At 45.1% G+C, this 12036-nt stretch overlaps 1 protein-coding gene across 2 annotated transcripts; it reads right to left on the bottom strand.

The window, feature by feature from the left end:
- Positions 1-42: 42 nt before the first annotated feature.
- Positions 43-10637, bottom strand: rbm25b (RNA binding motif protein 25b). 2 transcript variants are annotated; one of them, XM_061270541.1, is made up of 17 exons: positions 10478-10637; positions 9883-9983; positions 6007-6212; positions 5864-5921; positions 5516-5676; positions 5245-5427; positions 5088-5171; positions 2981-3228; positions 2798-2909; positions 2625-2714; positions 2348-2421; positions 1938-2088; positions 1324-1771; positions 947-1227; positions 726-824; positions 609-656; positions 43-511 (listed from the first exon to the last, which is right to left on the bottom strand). In XM_061270541.1, exons 2-17 carry the CDS (start codon positions 9959-9961, stop codon positions 419-421), a joined length of 2415 nt encoding a protein of 804 aa, XP_061126525.1. In that variant the 5' UTR covers positions 9962-9983; positions 10478-10637; the 3' UTR covers positions 43-418. The 2 variants fall into 2 exon arrangements, 1 of the variants encoding a protein (XP_061126525.1); XR_009711401.1 differs by having other exon boundaries at positions 420-511; positions 726-867.
- Positions 10638-12036: the final 1399 nt, after the last annotated feature.

The following is a 12036-nucleotide window of genomic DNA, read 5'->3' as shown; positions in this document are numbered from 1 at the left end:
GCACCAAATTGGGTTTTACGTCAACAAAAAAACACAATAAAATAAAACATCTACATTTTTATTGAAATGTTCACCAATACAAAAAAATGGAAAGATTCTTAACTGCAACATTTGCTTGTAGTGGTTTTAACAAATGTATTCAGGGGAAAGAATGAAATCAACGGCATGCCCTCAAATGTCTAGCTGCAGGTGTGCGCATAAAATGACGCAACCCACATGTTGAAGGCAACCCTGCTCAATCAACTTCCCCACAACTAGAGGTTCAAGTAAGCTGATTCAAAAATAAGCAAATGGGCCTTTTAAAGAAAATACCAAAGAATGACATTATTTACAACAAAAATGTTGAAGCAAGTTGTCGGCCATGAACAAACTCTCCCAAATCTATTTTATACATTGTAACGAAGAATGCCAATTGTACTTATTTCACCAGACCAATCTTCTTGGCCTCTGTTTCATAGATGAGCAACCTCCACATTTTAACGATGAAGACTTCAGCCTCTTCATCAAGAACCTACAAAAAGTAGTCAGGTAGAAAATAATTAATTTAGCATAAACTATGTACATTTCAAGATGCGCTGACAAAATGTCTGCTCATGTTACTGACTCACCATAGCTACGTCATCCAAAATGCCCTGTGGGGTGCCGTGAGCCATCACCTGTGGGGACACAACGTAAGTGCATCCATGGGACAAGTGCAGGTGAGTGACCGGGGCCGGGATTGATACCTTGGAGCAGACAAAGTCCACTAACGTGGGCTCCTCCTCTCCGATATACTCGATGATCTTTTTATTGATCCACGGCCGCACGTGTCTTTCCATTAACGCCTGCGGCGAAGTACAGAAGAAGCATCGTTGTGACTGGTGTGATCTAATCAAAGGAAGCGTCCCCATCGGAATGCAAATACTTTGTTACTAAGACGAGTACTTTCTACAGGACTTGTACTTACAGTGTCCACCATGGACCAATCCAGAGGGTAGGAGAACAGATCGTGCTTGGCCGTGGGAATCTTTTCAATGAGGCTCTTGATATGTTTGCGTTTCTCCTCCGAGTTGGACCCCTTGGTGCCGTCCACCCCCAGGCTTTTGTCATCGTCATAGTCCAGAGGCACCAACTTCCTCTTCCGCGGCTGTTCATCTGCTTCCTCGTCTTCAAACTTGCCGAAGACGCTGTCGACCGGCAGCTTCTTCCTCTTGCTTACGTTGGGCTGACTGGGACTTCCGCTTGCACCTGCATTGAGAGTGTTTTCATTTGCCAAGGAAAAAAACTAGAATGTTCTCAAAGTCCCCGCTTATGTTATGCATCAATGTAGTGACATGCACTCACCCAGTTTGAGGCTGAGCCCAATCTTGGGTCTGTTCTCGTCATCAGGCAGCTTGTTGGGGGGAGAGTTCTCGTGGGGGATGATGATGCCGCAAGGCGACTCGTGGCCGGGCGTGTTGGGCGACGCGTTGCCGCTGGCCGACGACACAGACGGCGCCACCGTGATGGGCCTCATGGTGGGCTTGAGGCAGGGTTTGACTTCGGCGTGGTCCTCCTCGTAGTAGTTGTCTTCGCCTTCCTCGACCTCGTCGTACTCAGAGTGGGTGGGGTGCGGACGATGCTCCACTCTGTCATGGTACCCACTGTGATTCTCCCTGTGATCCCCCCTGTGGTCGCGGTGGTCCCCTCGATGCTCCCGTGAAGACCTGTGGCGCTGCTCCCACGGCTCCTCGAGCTCCGGCTCTTGGATAACGGGAGGGCGTTTGAGTCGCTCCTCCTCTTCCTCCTCCATCTGGACCAATAGGATGTGCCGGAGGTGAAAACCAGTGGAATGAATCAATGTGCAAGGAATGATAAAGTGACCTTCACAGAGACAGCATTCACGCATACTCACAGACACACAGATTCTCTCTCGCACACGTGTACATGAATAATGGTAGTCAGATCTCAGCATTTACCCTCCGCAGCTCTGCGTCTGGGTCTGGATGTCCCTCGTCTAGCAGCCTCTGTCTGATTTTCTCCAGCTCCTCCTTCTCTCTCTTCCTATCACGCTCATCCGCCTCTGCCTCCTTTTCTCGGTCTCTGAAGCGCTTCTGCAGTGCACTGCCCCTAGTGGCCGCCACAAGCAGCGACAAGCTTCAGAACAAAGGCTGCAGATTTTCTGTCTGCCACCAGAATGTAAATGTAGGCCACTGAGTGTCTTATTTAATGTGAAAAATCCTCAGGGGAGCAAAAGACAAAAAAACAACAATTATAAGCATGGAACGCTACCATTAAAATGTCTAACATAAAATTCATTTTCTGCTTTAAAACTGCTGTTCCAGTTTGCAGTGTTCTGCAGTGTCATATTGCCTTTTGTGACTCCTACCTGTAGTATTTAGGGTCATCTCTGTCATCATCATAGTCTTCCAGGAACCCTTTTAGCCGTTTGCCTTCTTTCATCTGACAAAAATGAAATGGGGCACACTTTACAGTCATTCTCAACTACAGTAGACTCTAATGCACAACAAAACAGGCCTTATATATATATATCACAGTCCGTAGTATCAGCGCATCAGACGAGAGCACATTTCTGAGAGGATGGTGCTACGAGAAGAATGTGAAAGGAGACGATCATCGACCTGAAGTTTGTCCCAAAATCTCACCATCTCACGTCGGCGCTCATCTTCCCTCTCTGCATTTTTGTCGTTATCCCGTGCTTTCTTCCTCTCTCTGAGCTCCCAGTTTTTTAGGCGCTGTCATCATAATTGTGTGCCATGAGCCATCACAAAATCTAAAGACTAACAACAGCTGAACTTCCTCGGAATCTGCGTCCTACCTCCTGATAGGCTGCTTCTTTGTCTCTGAGTTTCCTTTCAAGCCTCCTGCGCTCGTGCAGATCCTCTTCATCGTCCAAGTCTCGTTTCTTTTCTCGATCCCGGCTCTTCTCCCTGTGGAGGGGGATGTTAGGGTCAGCAATGTTTCAAGACCCTGCATATAAAAGTGAACTTTTATACTTGACCTGGAGAGGCTGCGAGCAATACTCTTGTCTCGACTTCTGTCCCCCTCCCAGTCTCGCTCTCTGGTCCTGCGCTCACGGTCTTTGTCGCGCTCCCGTTCCCTGTCCCTCTCCCGTTCCCTCTCGCGCTCCTTCTCCTTCTCACGGTCCCTTTTTTCCCTTTCGCGCTCACGCTCCTTTTCCCGCTCGCGCTTCTCCCGCTCAAACTCCAGACGCTCCTTCTCCCGCTTGTCCTTCTCCTCCTCTCTTTTCTGTCGGAGCAAAGCACACAGAGGTTCAGAGGACGGTGCGGAGCAAGGTGAACGTTAGCACTCAACTTTATCAAGTGGTTTCCAGACTGCGATGGCAGACGAGGAGCTTTCGTACACTCTTACTCGTCCATGCAATGGCTACAAATGAATCCTCAAGCTTAATCGCGATATAGTCATGTTTAGCATAACTGGAGAATACAGACAAGAAATGACAAGGGAGAGGAAAAGAAAACGCGCATTTTCTCTCTTTCCTCAAGAGTTCCTTGCTCAGCACAAGGAAATACAAAAACAAAGAACAGACGTCAGTCTTTGCTTGATTTGGTTGTTTGGGACTTACAGGTGATGAACTATGGACTCAGCCCTTCGCTGCCCCTATAAGCCTTTTAAGTTAGGCCTGGGAGGAAAGCAGGTCACACGGTATACAAGGGAAACACGTTATGGGGTTTTGCTTTGCTTCAGCATCATCAACAGAAACAACCTTAGAATTTCATTGGCAATGTGGCAAAAGAACATTTGGGCACAGATCAATTAAAAGTATTGGAGAAGCTGTCTTACCCCCTGCAGATGTCTACGGCGGCTCTTGGCGACCCAAGATGCACACGCACACACACATCAACTCTGCCTTTGAGAGCATTACACACAAGGCTTTGGACGGGACTATCTTTGATTAAAAGTGAGCAGACAAGCTGGCAAACTGTGATGGGCAAGCCTTGGGTCTGATGCAGAGCTAGACAATGATAACAATTGGAGTTACTGCAGAAAACAGATAAATAGTTGGTCATCGTTTCGCGATATCACATCAGTTTACTGCTACTTACCTCTCATAGTACAGGAACAATGATCCATGCCGGAAGTAAACGACAATATGTTCCCTTATATAGTGACCGCAACGCTAATGGACGTCATGGATCAAATGAACAAACTTTGTTCTCATAAAATGTAAAAACTGAGATTTTGTCTGCTTTGCTTCCTGAATGTAAGTACGACTTGCATGCTCAGTATATAACTTTATAAAGAGTAAGGCAGAGTGAGCCAGGCACTGAAAGACAACAAGAGACGGAAACAACACCTCAAACATTATCACCACATGCAGAAGCACGTACCTTCAAAGTCTTTAGGTCACTGTGCTGCTGTGGAGAGGGCACCCCCCTCTCTTATTAGCCCGTACTTATGCATCAGAGTCAAGACTATATGGCCACAGATAACTGCGGCGGTTATTGACAAAAGGCTTGTGCTTTCAACATAACCATCACTATTAGAAACAGTTTACAGAAAACTCGCAGAGGCTCACACACTCTTCGGGGGTGGGGGTCGTCACTAATGGGCCCAAATCGGCCAGAATAGGCAAGGGGGGGATGTTGGTCAAGTAGGCCAAAGTGCAGTGCAGTTGCCCCCCCTGCGAGTCCTCAAGAGGGGGGCACCCAGTTTATGTAGAAAGTAAAGGAAGGCTCATACTTACATCCTATCCTCGAAACTTTTTCCAAAGCTCTGAGATTCATCTTGCTTTAGTCACCATATGATCACTATCATAATGGTGGGGTTTAATCAATAGATTAGCTTTTAAGTAACTTTTCATTGTCTCCATGCATTGTGCGCACGTGTGTGTGTGTGTGTGTGTCTGTGTCTGTGTGTAATACAATGTTTATATTTGTCGTACTCTACGATTCTTTCATAGTGACTCAACATTAAAGATGATGTAATGCACAAACTGTGAAGCAAATTAAGTGTACTTCAATGACATCCAATTCATGGTGCACTCTAAATGTGTCAACTGTTGCTGAGTGTGCAAGCTACACGAGTGAACAGCTGCTGTCCAAAAACCTGTAATATTAACTAGAGGATCAAAAAGGTGATTTTACCTTGTGAGTGTCTCGAAATTTACTAATCTCTCTGGTAATCAGGTCTCTCTTGTCGTCCTCCATATCGATTGTGTTCAAGTCATCCTGCAGATTAAAGTAAAATGTCAATCTCGGCCACTGTTGTACTCTAAAATTCTTCAAGATGGACATGCCGTACCTCATCTTTTTTGTCCTTTTTTCTTTTTCGCCGCAGGGAATCTTCATCCTGTGAAGGCGCGCTGAGCTCGTCAGCGTATTCCCGCATTAATGCATCGATAGAAGTTTTGACGGCCTGATCCTTCTTCTTGGTCTCCTCATCCAGAACCTCCTCTCCATCATCTCCATTCTCCGAGCCCACTTTCTGGTAAAAAGAAAAAATTATGTCAGCAGCTTAGTAAAACTGAAGCACACTATCAAAAACAAAAGGTACAGGAGAAAAAAAAACCTACCCCATTAGCACTTTTCTTCTTGGCCTTCCACTCATCTAGCTGTGCTTCAGTTTTGGGATCCACTCTCACAAGAAGGTTTTTGTCCCCGATGTGCATGTCATGAAGTAGCCGCAGCGCTCGAAGAGTGGAATCTGGCTCTTTGTACTCACAAAACCCGAATGCTGCCAAAATACGAGCATGAGAATATTTACAAAGTCCAGCTGACTGACATTTCTCTATTTCTTAATAAAGCACTACAACACACTATAATTTCACTTTTCAAACGTAACATTGAGCTTTCTACATTAGTAATGGTCCACATGAACCTGCAACCTTAGCAGACATGCCACAGTGATTCATCACATTTACCTTGTAGCTTCCCTGAGGCTCCCTGAACTCTTTTCCAGCTCAAAACTATTCCACACTTCTGCAACAAAAGTTTACACCAGTGAGCTGGCACTGTTATGAATAATGAGCAAATATATCACATAAAATAAAACACAGTCCCTTACCGCTAGCAGCTGCCGGATAAGCATGTCTGAGGCTTTTTCAGATATGTTGCCCACAAAGACTGTGGTTGTTGGGCCGGCCTCGTCGTCTTTGGCTCGGATGAGAGGGTCCTTCCTATGGATTGGAGGTTTGCTGACCACTGGTAGTGATGACACTATTACAGGGTTGGGGGTCATGATGCCCATGTGAACTGGGATCATGGGAGCTCCTGCAATAAGAAAGCTGTGAATTAGTGTTCTATGTTTCGTATTCATGTAAGTCAGCCATGTCCAAAGTCCGGCCCGCGGGCTAAATTTAGACTGGCCCGAAGCATTGTGTCATAAAATCAATAATAAGTGGCCCGCCGGCACTGTCGCAGCGACCTGCAAGCAACAGAAATGAAACTCATCCGAACGGGAACGCGCACATGAGCCAGCGCTCATGATCGATTGCGAGCGTGTCTCCCCTGTCCGTTCCCAGTTTACGCGCACACAGGTGTCCGTTTGCAAGATAATCAGTGACACAGACTTCCTCATTCAAATGTCCGCACACCAAAGACTAAGGCGACGCTAAAATCAGAGAGGCTGCAAGTGACGCTGCACAGGGAAAGGCAAAAAAACACACGGACTACTGGTGAGAGCTGTCTACTTCGTACAAACTCTACACACTACTACGTCGCCCACTCACAGTGATCTCAAACAACAAAAAAGACTATTATTATTATTATTGTGTGATTATGAAGTAAAAGTCAAAGTCTGCTTTATTGTCAACTTCTTCACATGCCGAGACACACAAAGAGATCGAAATTACGTTCTCTCTATCCCACGGTGACGAGACATATTAAAGATTAAAGTCCCAATGATCGTCACACACACACCTGGGTGTGGTGAAATTTGTCCTCTGCATTTAACCCATCCCCGTGTGATTACACGATAGACATACAAGTAAACGACACAATATAAAAACAAGGCACAAACAATAAATAATAAGAGTGATAATAAATAATCAGATAACACAACAAATAAGAGGAGCAAAACGGAGCCAGTGTGCATACAGCAGACAGTAAGCATAGCGCAAAAGTACAGGACGCTACGCAGAACGGGCAAGCGAGTTCAGGATCTTAACAGCCTGGAGTATGAAGCTGTTTGAGAGTCTGGTGGTGCGGGAGCGCAGGCTCTTGTACCTCTTCCCAGAGGGCAGAAGCTCAAACAAAGAGTGAGCGGGGTGACTCACATCACTCACAATCGTGGTCGCCTTGCGGGTGAGATGGGAGGTGTAAATGTCCTTCAAGGAGGGGAGCGAAGCACCAATAATCTTACCAGCCGTGTTCACTACGCGCTGCAGGGCCTTCAAATTGTAGTCAGTGCAGCCGCCACCCCAAACAGCAATACAGCTGGAGAGGACGCTCTCAATGGTGCCGCGGTAAAATGTACTCATGACGGCCGGAGGAGCGCTCGCTCGCCTGAGTTTCCGCAGGAAGTACAGGCAGCCCTGGGCTTTCTTTGCCAGTGATACGGTGTTGGTGGACCAGGAGAATCCTCACTGATGTGCACCCCCAGGAACTTGGCGCTGCTCACTCTCTCCACCACAGCAATGTCTATGGTCAGCGGCAGGTGTTGGGTGTGACCCTTCCGGAAGTCCACAACAATCTCCTTGGTCTTGTCGACGTTCAGCAGGTTTTTGTCCCTGCACCACGTGGTCAGAAGGTCAACCTCCAGCCTGTATTGAGTCTCGTCTCCCTTGGTGATGAGACCCACCAGAGTCGTGTCGTCAGCAAACTTCACTATGCGGTTGTCGCTGTAGGTTGCAGTGCAGTCGTGCGTCAGGAGGGTGAAGAGCAGCGGACTTGGGCGGCCCCCGTGCTCAGCGTGATGCTGGCGGAGATTTTGTCGCCAACACGTACCACATGTGGCCTCTGACAGAGGAATTCCAGTAGCCAGTTGCAGAGGTAGGTACTGAGGCCCAGCGTGTTAAGTTTGCTGATGAGGCGTTGTGGCACAATGGTGTTGAAGGCAGAACTGAAGTCCACAAACAGCAATCTCACATACGAGTCCCTTCTCTCCAGGTGGGTGAGGGCCGAGTGGAGGGCAGAGCAGATGGCATCCTCAGAGGACCGTTTGGCTCGGTACGCAAATTGGAAGGGGTCAATGGTGGGGGGGGAGAACGGATCGGATGTGCTCCATGACAAGCCGCTCAAAGCACTTCATGATGATGGGCGTAAGTGCCACGGGGCGGTAGTCATTGAAGCAGTAATTTGTTGCATATGAAGTTGAAATAAAAAAGATAATATGGAGAATGATTTAATTTGGATTAAAAATCGGACATGATGCAACCTGGCCTGTCTACTGCAGTCGAAACACCAATATCACCCTTCTCATTAATACAACAATAACTACCGTAAATTCCGGACTATAAGCCGCGACTTTTTTCCAAAGTTTTGAACCCTGCGGCTTATAGTCAGGTGCGGCTTATAACAGGATTTTTTCGTGATTTTTGTGATGACTTGATCACTTGAAGATTCAAGATTCAAGAGTTTTTTATTAGTCTTGTGTTACTTCCGTGTTGCTGCGGTATTACTGCCGCGGCACGGGCAGTGTTTGGAAAGAAATGTTAAGGTATGTTATTAAAACTTTAAAAAAGCTTTCTGTGTCCAGTCTTTCTTTGTTAATAACTCCCGTTGGAAAGAAATGTTAAGGTATGTTATTAGAACTTTAAAAAAGCTTTCTGTGTCCAGTCTTTCTTTGTTAATAACTCGCGTGCACACTTCCGTGTTGCTGTGGTACTACTGCTGCGTCACAGGCAATGTTTGGAAAGACATGTTAAAGTATGTTATCAAAACTTTAAAAAGGCTTTCTGTGAACAGTCTTTCTTTGTAAAAAACGCGTGTGCACGTGCGGCTTATAGTCCGGTGCGGTTTATATAAGAAAAAAACTGAAATATCCCCCAATTTTAGCTGGTGCGGTTTATAATCCGGTGCGGTTTATAGTCCGGAATTTACGGTATACAAACTTAATACATCTAATAAAAAAAAATCATTCAACTTTCATAGAATTGTTCATTTGTATTTATTCATTCATTCATTCATTCATTCATTCATTCATTCATTCATTCATTTTCTCTACCGCTTAGTCCCCACGGGGGTCGCGGGCGTGCTGGAGCCTATCCCAGCCGTCATCGAGCAGTAGGCGGGGGACACCCTGAACCGGTTGCCAGCCAATCGCAGGGCACAGAGACAAACAACCATACACACTCGCACTCACACCTAGGGACAATTTGGAGTGCTCAATCGGCCTACCAAGCATGTTTTTGGGATGTGGGAGGAAACCGGAGTGCCCGGAGAAAACCCACGCGGGCCCGGGGAGAACATGCAAACTCCACACAGGGAGGGCCGGAGGTGGAATTGAACCCGCACCCTCCTAACTGTGAGGCGGACGGGCTACCCAGTGCGCCACCGAGCCGCCCCATTTGTATTTAATGTATTATTTTAATCTTTGTCTTTTCTGGTAGTGCAATTGACAATAGATCCTCATTTGCAATATCAACCTATCTGCAGACAGCAAAGGATATTACTTACATATTTACAAGTTTATTTACAATAGTAATGGTTCGAGGAATGTCGGTGCAAATGGTATATCTGAAGGCATTTTAAAAATACAATTTAATCTAACCAAATCTGGCCCGCTTTGCAAAAAGTTTGGACACCCTTGATGTAAGTGCTGTGCTGTCATTCTGCTATCAGCATACACACAATTGAGCCATGTAAGTCATCTTGAGTACTCCACAGACGCAGAACACATGTGGAGTCTCGTACATTATCTTAAAGTCAAAGTCTGCTTTATTGTCAACTGGATAATGTTAAAACTATTAGTGAGCGCATACCGCCCGATTGGGGTTCTTACCTGCAGGGAAGCCAGCATACTGAGGGGGTAACCCGGGAGGGGGTAACAGCGGCCGGTTTAAATGTGGAGGAAAGGACATCGTGGGTCTAACTACGACCGACCTGATGAGGAATAGTTACAAACATGCATTATGATTTATTTTCTATATTTAACATAGAAGTTTAATACTAGTACAAGAGTGTCAGAATATAGTTTTAAGAGGAGACTGCAACTTCCCTGTGATCATGTAACCTGCAACTCTAATGATTGCTATGGTGGTTCAAAGATCCAGAATCCCAACCTGTTAAATGCTCGGAACTGCGCTAAGGAAATGGACCAATAGCGAGGTGTCAAAGTCCAGCGTTTGGGTGAATCCTCGTGCTGTGTCGCTTTTGAATAGCTCGTTTCTTAATGCATAGCTCATTTCATACTGCATAGCTCATTTCTTACTGCATCAGTCACAACAACAACAACGCTGCCAGCGCAGAAGGTTAAGCGGCCATTACCAACGCTATGCAACCCGGCATGGCTAAAATGCGCTAAGTTACTAACAGCTAATAAACCCAATCAGTCTAGCGTGCACAATAAGGCCAAAAGACAAAATGCGTATACATACCCAGAAATTGTCCTCGTTTGGATGTACCAAAGCGGCTAAATGTGGACTTTAAAGTGCGAACGGCTTTCAAAAATTGCTGTAGCTAAATTAGCACAATAGCTAGCTGCCGGCCCGCTATTACACAATCGCGGTGGAGAAGCGCGTGGTTGTAGATTCAGGATGTGGCCGACGGGCGGAGCTAAGATTTGTTCCGTTCAGCACTCCACAGAAAGCACTAAGCATGTAAATAAATGCTCTTATAAATTTATTATGTTGTACTCAGTGACGTTTGTACATTTAACTGTACTATATAGAGTCAATCTTGGTAGAGGAAAGTACCTGCTCATAAATGGTTGTTTTCAAAATACATTCAAGGAACACTAAATCACGCTTGTACATGTGGGCAAATTACCCCGGAAGTCTGGACCACTGTGACGTCACAGGATAAATCGGCGTTGTCGGAAAAAATCAACGTGGAGGCCCATCAACAACAAACACAATCGTATGCTTTTATTAATTCTTGGTCCACTGAGTTCACATGTTCTCATCAAAACAAAGACTAAACGTATTTTTTTTTTTACCAACCGTCATTAAGGAATTTCATCACAAATTGAAGTTTCATTGTCCGCCCTTTACTGCTGGTTACTAAACAAATTATGTTCTGTGATCAACCCAACCGAAAACGTAGTTACACAACCGGAGCGTTTGCACCGTGAGTATATCTGAAGGCATTTTAGAAATCCACGATGAATTCACATTACCTAATATAGCTGTCTCATGATAGCATATGCACATTTTAATGTTTCCAAGTGAACAATATTGTTCACTTGGAAACATTAAAATGTTGGATTCCAATGAGAAATTCAAATTTACGTGTACAACTTGAATGCAGCATACCGGAACTAACTCAATCTGGATCCAAATAAACATTAAATAAGTTAAGACATATCTTTAACTGTTTAGGACACATTAAATATATCCATCCAAGTGTTGACAAATCAGAAATGATTTCATGGTATTTTGCATCTAATCTCGCATTCAAAATAAAGATTGTGTAGATTCCATGTCCTGGCGCATTGTCGTTACAAAGATTAACAAACACTGCTCAATATACTATGTTTAATTTGTAAAAACATGACAAAAGGTTGCCATGGTATTTGTGTTGGCCCAGTAGCAGTTGGGTAGCTGGGGCTGCGGTTGACAAGCGTGTGACGTCACTTCAGGCGCGTTTTTGTTTTTTTGTTGTTTTTTGTCGTAGAACGTGCTAGAAGAAGCGAAGCACACCCTCTTCATTTCCAGTATCCATGCGTGCAGTTAAAAGGATCCTAGTGTTTGTTTGTTTTTTCAGTTAATTGCGATATAAACAACATTATGAATTTTTTTACTTTAAGCACCTTTCCTGTTATAATAAAAATACTTTTGTTTTGGTGATGTACGTCGACAATATTTCAGAACTAGTACGACCTCATAAAAACGGCCTCGAAGGCTAAATGATCTGTGATGCCACAAGAGGGCAGCAAAACATTGACGTATGACTAATAATTGCGGTTTCAACTGCAAGGTTATATGTCTATATGAAT

This window comes from Syngnathus typhle, linkage group LG22 (assembly GCF_033458585.1).
Source record: "Syngnathus typhle isolate RoL2023-S1 ecotype Sweden linkage group LG22, RoL_Styp_1.0, whole genome shotgun sequence".
Classification (NCBI taxonomy): domain Eukaryota; kingdom Metazoa; phylum Chordata; class Actinopteri; order Syngnathiformes; family Syngnathidae; genus Syngnathus; species Syngnathus typhle.
Note: the sequence above shows the minus strand (reverse complement) of the source record. Positions and strands in the feature narration are given on the sequence as shown.

Excerpts from the sequence above, each read along its gene's own strand:
- rbm25b (XM_061270541.1), bottom strand. The coding sequence starts at position 9,961 with ATGTCCTTTCCTCCACATTTAAACCGGCCGCTGTTACCCCCTCCCGGG. Across the intron at positions 5,922-6,006 it reads TTATCCGGCAGCTGCTAGCG|AAGTGTGGAATAGTTTTGAG; the intron begins GTAAGGGACTGT and ends CTTTTGTTGCAG. Across the intron at positions 5,677-5,863 it reads AGCCTCAGGGAAGCTACAAG|CATTCGGGTTTTGTGAGTAC; the intron begins GTAAATGTGATG and ends GTATTTTGGCAG.